Genomic DNA, 19,869 nt, shown 5'->3' with positions numbered 1-19,869 from the left:
ATGTGACTGGCCTATCAGAAAACATAAACTTGATTGAAATGCAACTCGCTTATCTCTCATCCTGAGGTGTCTTCCATAATCAATAGAGGGTGTTCCACTGTGAGAGGGTACTCGTGTTTTGCCATTAGAATTGACTTGAACCAAGCCCAATCACTCCATTATCCTTGGCGAAGGTTGCAGGTTATAACCTAAAATGTGATGCAAAAACAGCAGATTGATGATTCACAGGAGAATGAATGCATTTTAGCCAGGTAACCATTTCCATATTACTTAAAGAGGGCTCTCATTTGTAAACGTACTGATGCAAAGGCAGAGGCAGGGGTAGGAGCATCTCTTGAATATTGAGCACTGCTTTTTTGATTAAATCCCGGCCCAATTTTTTTTATTGCTTCTACTCATAAGGATGCTCATTCTTAATGTGCTGAGAGCTTGTTTAGATGCTGCTCTCCGTCGTGTGCCTCAATCTTTCGAACCTGGATTAAACTCTCGCAGTTCAGTCATCTGAAGCATTGTCATAGGATTGCTGATGGCGGTTACTGAAGTCAGGGTCAAGGAGTGAGTAAAGTTAAGTTCATCTCAAAATCTGAAAAACCGTGGAAATTAGAGAGAGTGGTTGCACAAGATTTTTTGATTTTAAACCTAAATAATAGCCTTAAAGTTGATGTCTCATAGGCTGAGTGGTCTTTCATGGTGCATGGGCTGCAGGATGTTGTAGCCTTATTGGTGTCCTTAAATTTGCACACAAACACACCTTTTAAGTTGTGGGTGTTGTCTGGAAATTACTTTGATGTGATCTGTGCAGTATGAGAGAAGTTGAATATTTTATTTTAAAATTCTTTTTTTTAGACTTGTATGTTTTCTCTCTATAAAGTAGATTACCCTTGATGCTTTCTTCCGCAGAATAGATAATGACGACAATCAGTATTTGTAAGTATTGCCCCAAATATTTGCCATCATGCACATATGGTTAAGCAACTGAGCAGTAAAGAACGTGGAGTGAATTGTGCTACAGAATGTTTGGCTTTACCTAATACTCTATTATTTCTGTCTTCTACAGACAGGGTCTCATATTATATTTCCGTCTTGTCATCAAGAAATGTATTTTCTTGGACTTGGTCAGTGTCCGAACCATCTGCTCTTCTGAATTTCCTTCGCAGTTGATAAACAGCGTAACAACTTTCCAATTCAGCTCCTTATCACACGGATCGCCTCTTTCCTCTGCACTTTATTTTATACGTCGGCCTCCCGATGCGAGGGTGATAGCGTGTGGGGCGTTTGATTTCTAAGCCAGGTTGTAATGAAGTTTGACATTTAGTTTGGAGAGAGCAGCAGAGCGCGATCAGGCCTTGATTAGTACGCTCTAATTGAGGATAATAAGGGGGAGGCGGTGATTGTTTCTAATTTTTGCCATTAATTGCAGCCGTTGGCTTTGATTGAGGACAGGCAGGGCTGCCGTGTCAAGGGGCCTGGGGGAATCATGGCGCTCCTTACCTTGAGCCTCTTGAATAAAAATGAAATAACTCCCTCCTTCCTTCGCCCCCCCCCCAGCTCCTCCCCCCAACCGTTGCTCTCTCTTCCTCTCTCTCTCTCTAGCTCTCTCGATCTCTCTCTCAGTGTGGCTCTGATAAAGACAGGAATCTGCTTGCAGCGCTCTCTTTGTCTCACCCTCAGCCTTCATCCTGAAGCACGTTTAAGCTGTCATCTACGTGGTGGGAGTGTAATACACTGTAATCACAGGTTAGCCTCGTACCTATTCTGCTGCCCAGGTGATCGTGGCTGAGTGGTAAAGAGTCTCCTGATCCCCAGTGCAACTCATTACCCAGCTTGGTCCTGATGGCCCTCATACACACTAACAGCCGGCTAATAATGCCACTGTGATTTCTGGGCTTTCTCAATCAGATTACTTTCAACTTCATAATCCTCATCTTAACAAATTTTATTTAACAGCTAGGCGTAGTTACACTTACAGGAAATTGTTCATATGCATCCATTGGGTTACAGATGCTTCCCTATCGCTGCTCCATTTCCTCTGCAGCTCCACCTTTGTGTTGCAGATTCTGGAGCGTGTTTCAGGTGCAGAATGAAAAGAACCCGGGTCATTTTCCACAACATTAGGGCCCAGAAATTGATAATTAGAGGTGTTTATGACACGGTTGGGGCCCCCCGAGGGGCAGCCCTCCCCTTTAACCTCAAGCGACATTAAACAAATGCTGGGTGTCACTTCAGAGGCAGGTTGGAGCTCATGTCTTCCACCCGCCATACGGAGCTGTGCTGGCGGGACAAAAGTCGGTATGGAAAGGGAGGAGGAAAGAGAGCGAGGAAGGGAGGGAGGGTGCACACGGAGGACCCCTGTGCCCCCAGCTGTCTGAGCCAGCTAATGACTTGTCTCAGGGGGGCTGTTGTAAGGGAGCAGGAAAATTGAAACAGACGCCTCGACGAAGGGCTGCTACATGTGTGGCTGCGCGCTGCCATTCAAAGCACCAGAGAGCTTAATATATGTGCTCCAGCGAAAGCAGCATTTTTTTATTTTATTTTTTTTTTTTGCGTGTGTGTGATGGCACATAATCAGTGTGGTTACTTACCAAGAAACAATGTTATTTATGGTAAAATATGACTTCAAAAAAGTAGAAATAAATACTTCAAATTTATATATATTTTTTCTTTTTATCAGCTCATCAAGCTTAATTTCTAAGTTGAGGACAAACATAATGATGTGTGTCTCAGGTATTATCCTCTGTATTTGAGTCTCAAACAGTGTCCCCCCCCCACCCCTAGCCTTCTTGAGCTCCCCCGCCCTGTAAGCATCTTCAGCCCCCTGCTGTGCTCAACTTACTCCTCCAAGACAGCCCCGTCTCCCTAAAGGTAATGACCGAATTAGGCCTAATGTTGTACACTGGCTAATGGCACAGTGGCGCACATTACAGCATGTGCAACTGGCAACAAAAACAGCAATAATCCCTGAGTCCCTTGTCCTCCTGCACTCCACCCCTGGAGGCTGGGACGGTGCGCAGGGAAATGAATGGAGTTTGCTACACTACAATGAGCTTTTGATGGGAGACAATGGAGGATGCTGCCAGCACCACACAGGGTGGTAAGAAGAGAGCAATATGGGGCCCATCTACCGGCCCTCCCATCCCACTTCCCCCAGGCCTCTGGCCCCCGCTCTCTCAAATTCTTAATGGCATCCGGAGGGGGAAAGAAGGGAAAGTGATGTCAAATGTCAGGAAATCAGAAAGATGGCAAGCTGACAAACCCCTGCTATCTCCCCATCCCTCCTGTCCCTTTGCCCGATGGTAGCACAGGTTAATATCACATTTATAAAATCACTTACAAGAAACAAAGCTGGTTCTTAGCCCCCTGTCACTCTCAGACAGTCATATAGTGAGCTTTGCCAAAGGCTAATTCAGGTAACCATTCGTTCACAGACCCATACATGTCCTTCAGAACATCTAAAACTGAAGTTTCTTTCTGAGCTGCTTCCCGGTGTATTGACATTATTTGTATGTTACACATTTAAATTTAAAGTTCAGGAAGTTTTCGTTTTTGTAATCCTCAGTGTTACTAGGATCCACATACACGAAGAAAGAAATCTGACAGTTTTCTGACCATTTAATCCTAATAAGTCCTGCTGACAACTACACTCTTAAGTGTGAATGCTGTTACTGATTGAAGAAGACTCAAAGTTGGCCGTTTCCAATATTAATGAGGTTTCAGAGAATGCACAGAGATGTAAGATGGTATTTAAAACGAGGGTGGGGAGCTCTGTCATCCAAGGGAAAGCTCAACATGATGCAGCTTCTTTTCCACACCAAGAGGAGTCAATTTAGATGACTCTGGGAGCTAATCTGAATGCCCTGTACACCTACTTTGGAGAGAAATATTTGGGTTTTTCAGCAGGATCTGTTATGTACGGGCGGATGGATGGTAACACCCAATTTAGAGACACTAGTCTCTCTCACGCTTGGCATGAGCTCCTCATTTAAACAATTCGAGATAGAAAGGCTGAATAGTTAAGGCTAAATATCATAGTTCTTGGGGGAAATCACATTTGTCCAAAACCAGTATCATAAAAGCCTTATACATGTCAGGAATTTAATTTCAGCTTCAAAATTCATATTGGTGCATTTCTGCAATGGTCTCTCCTTCTGCAGACTTCTAGGGTACAATAAATGCCAAAAATGTAGGGCCGTATTTACTTTCCTCATTGAGCTTCATTGTACTAAAGGAAGCTAGTAATGGATAAGGTAACAAGAACATTTGGATTCCTATTAATAAGCCAATTTCCCAAGTTGTTTTTTTGTTTTTTGCTCCCCACTGGTTTGTGGGAACATTTCAATGTTGGGTGTAAAATACCTTCCTTTTTAAAGCTTTGTCATAACACAATCACACCCTAATTCCTTTGTCAAAATTATAACATGAAAAAAAAAAGTAATTAAAAAAAAAGGGTAAGTGGAAGAAGCAAAAGGCATGCAAACTTAAAATGAAAAATCAGATTATGTGTAATATTTCTAAGGCTTAACGTGTAAAACAATGATTGCGTACATTTGGGACTCATTGTGGCATTTTAAGATCCCTCATGTCCATTTATGCCTTAACAAACAGTCCTCTCAGAGCAGAGATGATGCTACAAATCAATTATAAAATGAGTCACTGAATTCTTATTTAATTTTAAAGCTGAACTGATGCATTTTTATCGTTTTATTATTAACATTAACATTGTTATTAAATGAAGCTTAAATAGTTTACATTTCTTTAATACTTTGCCTGAATTTATATTTTTACTTCATATTTTCAACAGGGGTGTTTATTGCCCTCAACACAAAATAAATCAAAAGTAAAATGTCATTATTTTAAATTCATGACTAATCAAACTGAACATTCTAACTAAAAACAATTTTAATGAAAGATAACGTATTTAATGTTAAGCATGATGGAGTGTACATAGTCTAAGTTTAGGCTATAAACTTTTTGTTTTCCTGTTTTTCCTTTTTTGACGTTATATTCTTATTATTTCACACTTTCATGTTCTTCTTGTTTAAAAAAAAAAAAGCCTCAAGTATTTCTGAACAATAAATAAAAAAGCATGCTTCATTTTTTTTCTTATTAAGTTTTGCTTTGTGTTCACTCAGCCAATGGGATGACTGATCCTGCTACTTCCAGCATGGGCAGTGCCACGAGTCCTAAACTTGAGCCTCCTCCATCGCCGCACGCCAACCGCAAGAAACACAGGCGGAAAAAGAGCACAGGCATCACAAAGCCGGACGGCCTATCAGCGGGCAATGATGGTATGACAAAGGACATAACTTTACTATTTTTCTGAACTGTGGGTCATTTTCTTAGAGCAACAGAAAACATAGACAGTTTTAACTGGCAAATCCACCAACACAAAATAGGAACATAGATTTAAATAGCTGCTTCATTGGATATATTTTAAAAATTAAAAATTGTTTTGACTTTCATTTATTAGCGTTTATTTTATTTTATTTTTTACTCTTTATAGGTTGGTGTGTTTTTAACCAACCTCCTCCTTCAAATGTGTTCACTTGTGTTCTATCTTGCCAGCAGTCCATATGTTTTATGGTGTGTGAGAATTTTCAGAACATCTGACGACAATAAAACACGAGGTAGCGGTTTTGAAAGAGGATGAGGGGAGACTGGAACAAGAAACAAATACTTACAAATCTGTAGAAATACATCAAACACGTTGTGTGTGTTAGCAACAGCTGATTGGTTTGTTCATGCTCCGATTGTGATGTCACGAACTCGCATACATGCTAAGCAGAATTTGAGGCGATTTTTGGTAGTGTGTTTTGTATTTTCTGAAATATAAACATTAGGAACGCATACTTCATTACCCAGCTGTGTTGATATCGTTCATGTATATCTGTTACTGATGAACAACACACCACTGGATAGAACCTTTCAGAGACGTTATCATTACTGCATTTCTAGATTACAAGAACACAAACTGTCATGATGGGGGGAAAAAAAAACAAAAAACACCACATAGTAATCTTGATTCAGAGTTTATGTGTATATGATGAATATAAAGGTGTGTAGTTTTGTGTCTCTATGCGACCCCCTGCTCAGCCCCAATTTATTTTACCGTTGCATGAATAGTGAATGTGGCCGTCCTCAGCAGGGGAGTGGCAGCCAGCTCTCCACCCAATTAATAATGATTCCTCAGCCCAATGATGAATGGAGAGCCCTAATTGGATGGCATTGTGAAAACACTGAGACGCATTTCAGAGGCCATAAAACTGATGTCACCCAAACGGGATGATCAATCAACAAGATTGATATGCTGGATAACAACAACAATGGCATTGACGCCTCCTAAATGGGGCTTAGCATTTATAATCATTATACTTTTTTATCCCAGTCTCTGACAGCTCCTCTTTAAAGTCTGAATGGGTCTGTTGACCACATTGTTGTACAGAGGGAACATCATCAGCATCACAGTGATAAGTGGTGTGACATAAGTGGTACTATAGAGTCTTATGTGGCGATATCAACCTCTGTTTCAGTAGTCATACTGGGCCAAATACTTTAATATTCTGCATCTGGCATCATGATTTATGTTTTGACAGTATGTCAGGAGCTGCAGCTCTATGTATGTACATAATCAGCCTGCATCTCACAGCATCCGTACTTGAGTTTTATTTGACATTACTTAGCTCTTAATGTGCATCTCCTGGCACATGGAAGTTCTTAGCCGAGTGACAGCTGGCTTTGTCAAACATCTTCAAACCTCATCCATTTGTCTGTTTATTCCTGGACTTCTTGAGGAAGAAGTTTAAGAGCAATCAGACCGGAGGAGGCAGATTCTGAATGTTTCTCACATCATCAAACATGCACATTGTTTTCTATCTATCTCATTCTTCTCTGCAAGGTTTTCTATTAGCATCAGCATGTCTGTTCAGCTGAATGCTCCACAATACAGACATATCGCTTAAATATTGGATTCACCCAATTCTAAGGGTATGAGCTGCATGTCCTGTTAGAAGAATAGGAGAGAGAGAGACAGAGAGAGAGAAGGTAAGAAATAAAAAAAAAAAGAGGAGAGGTGGGATCCTTGAATAAATTGCTATCAGTTTATCTCATTTACAGGGCAATCAGAGGCATGCACTGCGGGCTGAAATTGAATTTTAGTAGTTGTGAAGCATCATAAATCAAAACAGCACGAGCGTTTTAAGGTGAGATATCATTTTGGTCAGCATGGGACGTGTGGGATGTTCTTTGGAGCCTGGAGAAACTGTCACTGCATCATTTTTGAATGTACCACCACTGCCGGTACTTAGAAGGAGTCTACACCAGGATGGCAAAAGGGCTATTATCTAGTTATAATCACAAATAGGAATGGTCTGGTTTGAGATTCTTACAGTTTTTTGTTTTTGTTTCTTCTTTTCATTTTTTCTTTTCTTTTTTTAGAAAAACATCACAGTATAACAGAATTGCAGTAGTGGCACAGGTTTTAAAACAAAATGTATTACTTAACAGCTTTTATTCAACATAGCAAAGCAAGAACAATTGCAAAGCTAAAATAATATATCATTATGACTGTTTTGATAATGTAATTAATAATGTAATTGTTAAAACTGTAATTTTATTTTAGTTTTGATATACTTAATCAAAAATGAAATAACCACCTGCTATATGTATTATTAAAATGACTTTTTTTTTCATCTATTATCCACATTTGAAATTTCTTTATAAAGTGGTGTTTCTCAGTCTTTCACAAATAAGATTCAGGTTTTGCAAAAGTTCTACAACTTTGCACTGCATAATCTCTATGCAGCGCAAAAATATGTAGCTCAAGTTCATTTCTGAACTTGAGCTGATGAGATGTACTCGAGATCCCTGTAGTTTAGCAATGTTAGCTGCAAGCAGTTAGCCATTGGTGGTACCGTCAAATGGTGGAGGCTTTTTCAGTCCTCATCGAGTGACATCAGCAAAATCAAAACATACTAAGGCAGAAATTCCAGGACTGCTTCCTGTCTTACTTCAAAATAAGAGTCTCAAACAATAGTGCAGAGCATCAAGCTTAAAGCCCTCACCTTTATACTAGAAACATTTAGTTACTTTGCTGGCAGCAGCTACACAGAGCTTTGTGAGATAGACTTGTCCTTGACATTGAGGTCTTTAATACCACAAAAATGCTGTTCATATTATGTCCCTGCAACCTGTTGTTTATTTTGTCAATTACAGAATGAAAAACCAATTCTTCACATAGTCATGATTTGATGTATGCAAGTCAAGCCATGTAAACATAAAGTCTCCTCTGGACAGAGTACTGAAGTTCCTTTAAGATTGTGTGCAAGGGACACAGCCCCTAATATCCTATGCACTGTCAGAGCTGTGCGCTGTAATGAACTTCTCATGTGCTTAAAGAATGATGCAGGATGCATGGCGAGACAACTGACAGCCCCGTAATGTGTTTCCCAGCAGCCGCCTGGCGACGAGCTCTCTCCGTGTGTCGCTCGCCATAAACCCACTGGAAAATCGATGGCCGATAAAGACTTGTGTTCAAGGGGAGCCCTTCTGATTAATGCAGACTGTCAGAGAGCATCATTAATGCATTTCTCTTTTTTTTGAAAAAGGAATCCAAAAAACCATCAAATGCTCATTGTTTTCTTGGGTTTAGTGTGAGTCGAATATGGAATTGAATTAATGGAAGCAAATTGTGATGAAAGGCTCCTGATGTTTCAAGTTTTTATGAAGGATGTTATTTATTCTTGCTAAGGTCACAGAAATTAAGGAGACAACAAGAGCTAATGATGGCCCTGAATGCCTGTATGTCCAAAGGTGTTCAGGTCCTGAGAGATCACATTTAACTCACGTTAATTAGATTTTTTTTGGCATTGCTTAAAAATACAACTCGGCTCTGGGTGAGCAGAGTTTACTATAGCAAAAAATACAGTTAAGCATATGTATTTTATTTATTTATTTATTTATTTATTTATTTATTTTTTCAAATTATAATTTTGTATTTATAAATTAGAGTTCCAAATTATTTTCAGGTTTGTTGATTTTTATTTGAAGTTGTACTTTTTGTAACCCTAATGCAGTTTCTACAAGGAATAGAGGGATTTCTAGAGATGTCAAATAAAAGGCGCAGGTGCATAAATGTAGAACTACAGCAACAGGAAGTTGTACATATCCTTAAAAATTAAAAGTCTATTAGAGTAGAAATTTCTAAAAGAATTGTTGTGACATTCATATACGTATTAGTGATTGGAAAAATACGCAGACTCCATTAATACAATGCACTATGAGTATAATTTAAAAATAAAATTATTTCTGTTATTCTGTGGCACAATAGAAAAAGCCTTCTTATGTTTCGACTGTTAATTTTAACCTTTCATCCACTGCGATCAGTTGCACATTTTTGATATTTTAAGGTCTCTTTGGCATCACCTTAATCTTTACCCCAGTTAACATATCAGATTCAAGTTGACATTTTAGCTGGGATACCTCAAAGTATTATGAGTACTTAAAAGTAAAAAGCGTATAAACAATCTTAACGCTATGTCTAAAAACTATTTGGGGACAACAGCTGCATCAGAGCTCGGCATTTTCATCTCATATTAGCGGATGTTGGTCATTTTTTAACAGTTTGATATCAGTCCAATAAATATAATAACTGGACCGATATTAACAACCGACATTTATTTCCATCCTGTTGCCATTTGCATTTCTGAAGAGGGATGGAAGGAGGTTAGTCATGTGGTATTTATTTAGTCATGTGATGGCGAGTTTGGGGTGTTTACCTGAAGCATCGAGGCAGTGTGGTCATTTTGCATGGTGTCGAAAGGCTAGAGAAATACAAATATTGGTAAATATCAGTAATCAGCAATAACAGCTATATTAATTTCAGGTATTGATGTTAACCCAAATTCTCATAATGGTGGATCCCTATTTTGAACCATCTTGAACACCTTGAACTGTTGCCTAAACTTGCCTAGTTTAGGCGACAGTTAGGTTTAATAGTTATGAAATATTTCCATTTTTTAAATACAAATTGGTTCCATTAAGTTCAGTTTATTTACAAGGTGCAGATTCACCACCAACATTGTTTCAAGTCGCTTTGCTAAAATATATCCAATTTTTGCACACAAATATAGTCAATTCAGTTCAGTCATCATAGTTCTATTAAAATATATTAAAAAAATCTTAAATGAAATATTGAAAATGATTTACCTTTTTAATATTTTAAAAGTAAGGTGAACATCTTCACCCTTTCTCATTGGCATGTGTGTACATCAGTTTTGAGATTAGTTTATCATTTAATAAACAAACCTACTTAAGGGTATTTTTATCCAATGGAGGTAGATGAATCCAATCAACTTATTAACTCCATGCTAAGACCTTTGCCTTTTTTAATGATGTAAACGCATCTATAGTACAGTTTACTTTTTGTCACAATTATAAAAAAATATTGTGCTTGCAAAATATTGCTGGGGGCGGCATTATGAATTTTAAGCTTTCATTGTTATGTGACTGAAGAACATGCAGTTACTGTTGAATTTCAGTCTACCTCACGTGTGGATAGGGATCTCTGAGACTGAGGTCTGCTTGGTATTTTTGAAGTTTCATGTTTTTTGAAGATGCACAAAGAATCCCAGTTTTTAACAATGATAGATTTTTAGCTGTAAACAGTGTGTAGTGACTTACAAATCATAAACAATAACTTTAAGTAATACAATAACAGAAAAATAAAAATATTCAAGCCTGAACTGTAGTGAAACTTTTTTTTTTTGTTTTTGTCAAAGTAATTTAGCTGGAACAAATGTTACTCATATTTCCAAAAATTATAAGAAATTGAGGAAGAATTTAGGAATAAGAGACAACATTAAGCAATTTCCAAAATGATGTCAATTTCATCTGCTTGCCCTAACCAAATCAAAAACATATTTTGCTAAACATATTGCTTTGAGCTGAGGATTTTTAAGTGGTTGTAAATAGAAGCAGACATAATTTTGCTGTAAAACCTACTGCGTGGAAAAAGTTCTTAGACTTAATGTTCAAAAGTCTCAATGCGTTCTGTATATAAAGCCAAAGGTCAGCAACAGGTAGTGATGAGCAAATTTCTTCTATTAAATTTGATTACAACCTACAAGGCTTATCTTGTTTGCGGCTGAGCTGCTCAGATTTTTTAACATCTTTTGACCTCTTTCAGTTGATCTTAATTTTATCTTACATTCAGAGTAAGCCTTCTGCACATTGCTATCCATCAAGGTCAAGACAAGTTATATGCATTGCAGTCAAAGAACAATAGAATAATGAGCTTTGTTGCTGTTTCCTGTGACTAATTATAGAGAATGAATGGTTGTGCCCCCCAAGGCTTTATTAATGTATGTTTATACATTCCAAGGTGTTTTTTCAGAATCTAACCCTAGAGTTGCACTGCTCTCTTATTAAATACAGGCCTATTTTGGTATGAACATAATGGTTGTTTTTATTTTTTTGGCCTGCCCACAGTGCACTTTTGATCCTTTTGTAATATTTAGCGTAGCAATGTACCAATAAAAATTCTTTGGCAGATTTACTATCAGTTTTTGTAAAGCTTTTATCAGAACAACAATGTTTTTCTTTTCTTTTCTACCCTTCCAGCCAGGAGCCATCAATAGATGTTATGTCATGCAACTATGTGAACGATGAGTCTCTGTGAAACAAGGCTAATACTAACACTCGTAAAAAAAAAAAGAAGATAAAAATGCTAAAAGGAATTGACATTTTAAATTGGCTATAGGATAGGGTTTAGACTAGACAAAAAAAATCCAACTTGGCACAGACTTTGTGTCTAAGCCCAACCAACCTGACTGATTGATCTTAGTTTTAGAACACCATTTAAGTACTACTCTGAACTTCTTTAAGATTTTGTTTAAGGTCTTCCAGCTCCATTTTGTTGCTTTTTGTAATCACAGGGTGAGTCAAGTGCAAATCTTCTGGGAACAAACGAACAGAACGGGGCGGGTTCGTGTACGCATTAGTTGTGCAGTGTGCTGCAGTTTTTTTAAGTCTACTTAACTTCTGGACATTTCTTTCCTCATCAGGGTAATCTGTCGTTTCTTCTATTTAGATTACAAGTAGATTAACACAACTTCACTTTGTGGATTCCCGTTTAGTGTTTTATGTCCTTTAAGTGTTGTGGGCTTATTAAACGAGCCACAGAAGCCTGAGCCCGATCCGACCCGACCACCATGCAAATAAGGGCTTGGGCTATAAATCTAAACTCTTCTTCAGCGTCTCATCTTGGTAATTAGCATGGTTATTGTAGCTATTACTCCAAACACAGCTGGCTCTATCTGTACATTCTAGAGAATGCAGATCCTAACCTGAGCGCTGATATTTCCAAAAGGCTGCCAACATTTGCCAGTTCATATGTTCCATAGCAAAGATTGAAATCTCAAATGGACAAAAGAGAAAATCCTTTCCTGGTTTGTGTTCAGCCTTCCTGTTTTCTGCTGAAAGTCTTTCTCTCTCGTGATCTGAAGTAACCATAGAGATGTCTCAAGATGTCACATCTGTGCTTTTAGTAACTTGATTTCAAACCCATTACTGATGCAGTATAGCTGTTTTGGACTTTTCTTCATTCATTGATAGCCAATACATGTTGTTCTCAGCCCAGCATGTTAGGCCTTACTATATGGTATTATCACTAATTGGAAAAACACTGGGTTTGTTCTGCACCGAGATTGAATATTCATTTGTGAAACTCCTAATGGACAGAGTTTGTTCACAGATCAAAATGTGTACCACTTTTTTTACTTTCTTTAAGTGAATTTCATAAGTAGTGTGGGTTTTAAGTCAGTAGAAAAATAACACGTGGCTATTAGTTGAGGTGTTTAGTTTACATTGAGCATCCTATTGTCCTGCACCTTAGTAAACTGAGGGTTAATATCCTCTGGAGTCCAGCTGAGGATTAGGAAATGGAGGTTTAACTGCCTGTGCTAATGGTGGGTGTTTATCTCAATACTTTGTTTTGTCACTCCCAGACTCACTCTCATTTCCCAAAGCTGTCCCTGGAGCTTCCACTCTTGTAATGGCTTAGCTTTCTGAGCACCACAGTATGAAGAGAAAGGAATAACAAGATTCTCATTTGGGGTCTATGCACACTGCCCACAGATACTTGTATAATTGGCCCCGTTTTCATTTGTCGCAGTTGCTAATGCAGTAGCTATTAGCGCAGCAATACTGGTGCTGATTTCATGTGTTTGTTCATTGTTGGAAGTTAGTTCTTTGCTTGTTTGAGCATGCATGTGAAAGTGTGCAGAGGTGTGTGCACATGTGTGTCAGACAGATAGAAAGCGTGTGCTCAGTATCTTTCTTTTTTCGCTGCTCTTTTCTCTCTGAGTTTGGTCGTGGTTCCCTCGGGGCCCCTGTCGCAGTAATGGCCTGCTCCTGATTGCTCTGATACAGGTTAGGAATATTGGCTTTAATGATGTGTAAAATGAGCAAGCAGTGCCTGTGACATTTACAGATGGCACCGCCTTGGCCTGTTCTTCCCAACTGCTCGTTAATTCACGGGGAACGGCGAGCACTTCTTTAAGTGACTGCCTGACGCATGCATACGGTGCAACACAATGCACCGCAACAACAAAAAAAAAAAAACTATAACTCACCTTGTGTTTCTCCGCACCTTGTTGCCGTTTCCGACTGAACATTCGCACAAATTAATCAAACACCGAGTCCTCAAGGTGACGAGCTGTCAGCCGAGTCCTTTCTGAGGGTTTGTCACACCGATCTCCAGAGGGCTTTGAGAGGCTTAGACTGAGTAGATGCCTGATGGAGTTTGCCTTATAGACAACACAGCTGGGCTCTGCACCACAGCCCTGAGGTGCTAATCTGGTCCACAAGCCCTCTGCGGTGCATCTGCTGCACTTGCAACGTAAAAAGGAGGAATCAACATCCTCAGGTCAGCTGCTGCTCTTTCATGTTCCGGTCAGCTTTGTGGGTCAAACACACGCATCACATTTACCGACAGCCATTAAGTGATTGGAGAGATACAAGTTTCCTGTATGTAGGCGCAAATTTGACACAGCTTTTATTTAACAAAAAAAAATAAGAAGAATTTGATTCTTTTTATTGCCCCTTTTTTTCCATTATATCTGATGATATATTTTACACTTATTTATTGATAATCTGATTTTGATACTTGAACTTGTGATTTCCTGACCTATCTGCTCAGATAGCCAAAACGTCAGTCAATACTGTCTTAATTAGAGCAGTAGGTGCTTTTTTTTTTGTTTGTTTTACTTAATGACTGTCCATGTTTTTGCAAACTTTAAATAGATGAAAATGTCTTTTCTGTAACCAAGTAAAATGTGTAGCAGACTTTGTAAGCCAGTTTATCCACTATGCGAAGCGACAAGAGGCAGATTAACAGAGTCGTTGTCAAATTTCTTTCATTTCATTAAAATTAAATTAAGTTAAATTAAATTAAATTAATTTTACATAAGTTTTTTAAAAAGTTGACATTACTTGATGAAGTTAGCCGTCATATCTACATCATCATAAATAGCTAGTAAGACAAAGCCTAAAGTATAAATGTAAAAATCTTGTCACCTCAATGCTCACTAAATATTATTTCATTGGTTGATCTTGACATTGCTGACAATAAGAGTAGAAGTAAAATATTTTGTAACATAAGCAGTTTCTATTTATATATATATATATATATATATATATATATATATATATATATATATATATATATATATATATATATATATATATATATATATATGAGGTTTTAATTAGTTAAGAGTCTAATTTTCTTGAACAAGCATACCAAAGAAGCAATTAAGATAAATACAGTAGGTAGCAAAATCCGTATTTCTTTGAAATTTGTCAGAGATAAAAATGGTAAATAAATATTATACACTAGAAATACATATTGTGTGACAAAGTTTGTTTTTAACTACTCAATTCGACACGCTTTATCCAACTACAAATATATAATGGTAGCCAAAGCCCTTCTGTGTCTTAAAATATAATTTGCCTGTTACAATGCGGTTGTTTTATGCCAACAAGCAATAAAGGAGAAGATGAACATTATACTTAGAGGAGATGGTGGAAAAAAATGTATGATCCATGTGATGGTTGGACAGAAATATGTATCAGAACCTGCTCCTCTCCCCTTTGGAACAACATTGCCATTATCCTGTAATTTTAATCTTAATGCCAGGTTAATTGAGGAAAATGTTATATTTTTTTCATTCTTCACCCTGAACTTCTACTGACTTTAAAACATGTTCCTACATATCCTCCCACTGACAGGACAGGGCTAATTTATTGGTAATTGGCAAGAACTTGTTGATCACTGGATGATGTAGATGTGGTCAGCAGGTTAATGTGACAAGTTGATAGTTCAATGGCTATGCTCATGCTAACTGCAACAACAGTGATGGCAGAGGTACCATCAGACAATTTTCCTGGCGAGTAACTTTGACAGGTTATTCATGCTAAGACTGCTTGTTGGGAAGAGGATCGTTTGCTAAAATTCTACGTTAACTGCGGATTAGGATTCTGTAGTTTTCTTTGTGTGTTTAATACATGTATTGCTAAATAGGCTGATAAAAGCAATCCACATTGATCCATATGGGATTCTAATTATCTTCAACAAACGTACCACAATTTTTTTCTGTTTTGTGCCTTTAAGAAAATGAAATAAACACAAAGGAGTGGATAACAAGTATAGAAATGCATAATTTGATATAACTGATTTTATTTAAAGAAAACAAATGACTAAGATCAGCACTGCTGATAGTCATCATTCACAACTACATTGATTTTGAAACACTGACACTCAAGTGAAGAGTGAGAGGATTCAGAGCTTTGACATTCAGATCCTGTCCTGTTGCCTCTGATGTATGTATGTGCATTATGTACATACATACATGTGCATTATTCAGACATAAACATTCCTGACCATCTTGGGCTGAAAGTTGAAAGCACTATGTAATGTGAATGTCCCTAAGTGATCAAACATTTATGAGCTGAAAAAAGTAGTGTCAGCCTGTGAATCATCAGTGCTGAAAAATGATGTTACATTGATGGTTAAAAACCCAGTGGTGCAAAATCAAAACATAATTTTGACCAGTTAAATTTAGTCGTTCATATTTCCCAGAGCATTCAGTTTGAGATTTCAGAGCTTAGTTAGTTGATTAGCTGGACCCTGGTTGCGAATTTTACAGTCTTGCTAATTCTTTGTGTTTGATGACTGATTATGATTTTGAACTGCACATCTTAAAAATAGTATTGAGGGTTGCTCCTTTTTGCATCTTTAAAATCTGTTTGATCTGTTAAAATACATAGTTACAGTCATAAAGGTGAATACTTCATGACTGGAAGTATTCACCAACAATTTGTCTTTATTTTTAACAAGCAGAAACATTTTGAGCAATTCCTTTCTTTCAGCCAGCTGATGGACAGTACACGGCAACAGTTTGACAGGGTTACTCTGCTCTGGTAGATAACTCTGGGGTGAGCTCTCACTGACTTTTGATTTAAAATAATTCACACAGTAAGACCATATGAAAATTGAGGTTTTAAAACCAAAATGTACCTTTCACATCAGGCACCTGCCCATGTTTAGTCACATCTGATCCTGTATCTTTCACATTTCTAGTGTACATCATTATACATAGAGCACTAGATTTGCAATCCTTTGTGTACGCATCAGTTTAAGAAACCAGCCACCCATCGCTTTTTTAATCTCCATAATGAAAGTATGTTAATGCCTCCAATTTATTGCCTGGTCAGCCAACAGAATAATTAGCTTTGTTCAGATTTTCACAGCAATGAGAGCACAAGTACAACATTCGGAATCACAAATTCTAATCAAACGCATTAGTTATTGTACCTGAAGGTATATTAGAGAAGAAAAAAATGTAATTCGATTATGTGTATCACAATTAATCTTTCTTATTTTATTTTTTTATTTTTTTTGCCATTGTGTTGTTCCCTGCTGCTCTATTTGTTCTGCCTTTGAAATGCGTAAAGTTAACCCCTTTTTTCTGTGGAATCCTTCTGCTATGATCAGTATTTCAAAATATCACACACACACACACACAAACAGATGCTCACACGTACTTTTTGTGCTGTAAGTCTAAATAAAGAGGCTTCAAGTCTTTATTGATTCTCTGTGACCTGGAGTCGATACCACAAACTAAATCAGATAATTGAAGTCGGTGTCAAGCTAATTGCATTATTGCTTTAGTCCTGAAGAAATGGCCCCTCTGCTGCAGCACAGAGATTGCAACATTAGTGGCATCCATCGCACATCTGTCATTAAGCAGCAAAGGACTGTGTCACACAGCAAGGAGTGTAAATTGATTGTAAATATAATATCTTCAGTCGGATGATTTGTCTAACACCACAACATCGTGTTATTGCAGACGTTTTATTAGTCATGCACTGCTAATTTAATGTCAGAAATTTTAGAGTGATATGCAGTACTGCAAGGTTTTACATAATTTTAATAATTAGTTCAATCGACAGTTTGACCGTTAAAAACGAAGCATTCAGGAAGCAAATCAACAGAAACGCGATGTTGACAAAGTGGATAAAAGCTGCAGTGGAAAACATGTACCTCTTGTGTGCGTTTGCCTCCAGTCCTCCAAACGTGGTTTATGCAAACGAGAATACTATTTGCATAGACATAATTAGGTAATTACAAATCATTTGGCAATGAGCTCAAGCATGTGCAGAGACCAGAGACGTTACACAAGTCACATTGTACTGTACGGAGTTAATGAATTGCTGCTGAACAGCATGTGTTGGAACATATGTTGTGTCAGAACTCCTCACAGAAAACATCAGGTGACATTTTCATAAATTTTAGTCACACAGAAAGGAACCAGGGGTTGAAGTCTATTTAAAAGAATGAATTGAAGAATACAATGAGGAAAGAAAAAGTAAAGTCCAAAAGATTTGGGGACATCTATAGTTAATAGTTAATTAGAACCTCAGTTTGGACATAAAAATCTTTGCAGAAAAAGCGAACTGTGTTTAAGTGAACCAAACTGAGCCTGTGAGCAATCAGGTTCACCTAGCAAGTAAACTGGTAGCAGAGAACCAAATTTAGTTGCACTGTCCAGTGCAATACTGTGCAAAAAAAATCTCACCCACTTTCTCAGGCGTTATTACTTATGTTCAGATCCACACATCCCCATTCCACACTGTTTTGGGTTTGGAGATATAACTCCCCAGATTTGTTTGAAAATTAACACGGTCCCATTTTGTGCATTTTTTATAAATGAGGACCAAGTTTTTTCACGCTCTACAAACCTGTCCTATTCACCCATTCATGCACACTTTCTCACATTCCATCAAATCATGCTATAGCATAATCCAGGACATTTTCTAATGTTGTTGGAAGCCAAAACTCCCCGGTACTTAACCACAACCTGTTTGACAGTGGTCAAATGATTTGTCTCTAGTAGTGGAACATTTTTATCTCACATATTTTTCATGTGTTTAAAGTTCAACTGAGCACCAGTGTTTTTATGTATATTCAAAACATATAAAAAACAGGAAGAACTAAAGCATCTGATAAAATAGCGCCTTAAATGCAGTGACTGAAGTGTTTACAAGAACGAAAACTGGGTAATGAATCAATGCTGCATCTGATTTGTCTTAGACGTCACAGCTCAGATCTTAAATTTGTCTCCGTCACCATTAGAGGGCATTTTAGCAAAAAGTCTGAAAACTTGGGAGATTTTTGAATTCTTGTGCTCAGTTACCAAGCTACAGAAGTCAACAGCAAAATGTTTCAGAGCATTTCATCAATAAATAACCCTGCTTGGAAGGCATTTTTTTGGCATTTTCTTGGTAGAACAGTTGCCTGGCAGCAAGAAGGCACTGGGAATTTGCATGTTCTCCCCATACATGTGTGGGTCCTACATGGGTTCTCTGGCGTCATCCCGCAGTCTAAACAGTCCAAAAACATAACTGTTAGGATAAGAGATAACTCTAAACTGCCGTTGGATATGATTGTTTCTCTGTGTTACCGTGTGATGAACGGACAACTCATCCGGGGAGTATCCAACTTCTCATCCAATAACTGCTGAAGACAAACACCAACACCTGTTACCCCTCCCCTCTTGTGACCCTGAAAGGACAGGCGGGTGTAGACAATGGAAAACTGTATTAGCCTTAAACATTCATTAAAGTTTCTAAACCCTTGACATTCGGAGATGATTTGGAGCGTCAGTTTCATAATAGAATGAAATGCATATTTTCCGTCTTCCAATGTGAACAATCAATGGGGTGCCAGGTGGTGATTGTCTATTTCAGAGCCTAAATATACCGTTTCAGAAATATGTCCAGATGAAACATAAACAACACTACCTTAGTTTTTTACGTTGTTATGTTAAGCTATTGTACTTTTTATTTTCAGAGCAAGAAGATTCCTTTGAGTTCGTCATTGTGTCATTGACGGGCCAGACGTGGAACTTCGAAGCATCTACATATGAGGAGAGGGAGCTGTGGGTGCAAGCAATAGAGAGCCAGATCTTTGCCAGCCTACAGTCCTGTGAGAGCATCAAGAACAAGGTACAGTAGGCCAGGAAACATAAGGAGCAATAAGAAGACACGCATAGGATCCAACTGCTGTCGTGCTACTATTCTTCTGCCTCATTTACATTCCTCTTTTTTCCTCATCCTCCGACCTTACGGTGCCCCTTCCCCACCTCACCAGCTTGAAGCTACGGCACGTGGGAGGTAGTCAGACAGGTGTGCCGCAGTGTGGGGAGTCTCTTATTAAAACTGACAGACATCAGAGGGAGAACACAGCTAGAGTCGGGCTACATGGGGAAACACAGCCTCATTAACATATTCATATTCTCTCTGTTTCACTTTTCA

At 38.1% G+C, this 19,869-nt stretch overlaps 1 protein-coding gene across 1 annotated transcript in view; it reads left to right on the top strand.

Annotated features, from left to right (window-relative positions):
• Positions 1-19,869, top strand: part of agap3 (ArfGAP with GTPase domain, ankyrin repeat and PH domain 3) — an 86,458-nt gene that overhangs the window by 49,886 nt on the left and 16,703 nt on the right. Inside the window, exons 13-14 of the mRNA XM_015008192.2 lie at positions 5,130-5,285; positions 19,406-19,560. Coding sequence (XP_014863678.1) covers positions 5,130-5,285; positions 19,406-19,560 — 311 coding nt within the window. The remainder of the gene's footprint in view (positions 1-5,129; positions 5,286-19,405; positions 19,561-19,869) is intronic.

This window comes from Poecilia mexicana, unplaced genomic scaffold, assembly GCF_051168715.1.
Source record: "Poecilia mexicana isolate PSO_F unplaced genomic scaffold, ASM5116871v1 scaffold_17, whole genome shotgun sequence".
Classification (NCBI taxonomy): Eukaryota; Metazoa; Chordata; class Actinopteri; order Cyprinodontiformes; family Poeciliidae; genus Poecilia; species Poecilia mexicana.
The sequence above is the reverse complement of the archived record's forward strand: the minus strand, read 5'-3'. Positions and strand labels throughout refer to the sequence as shown.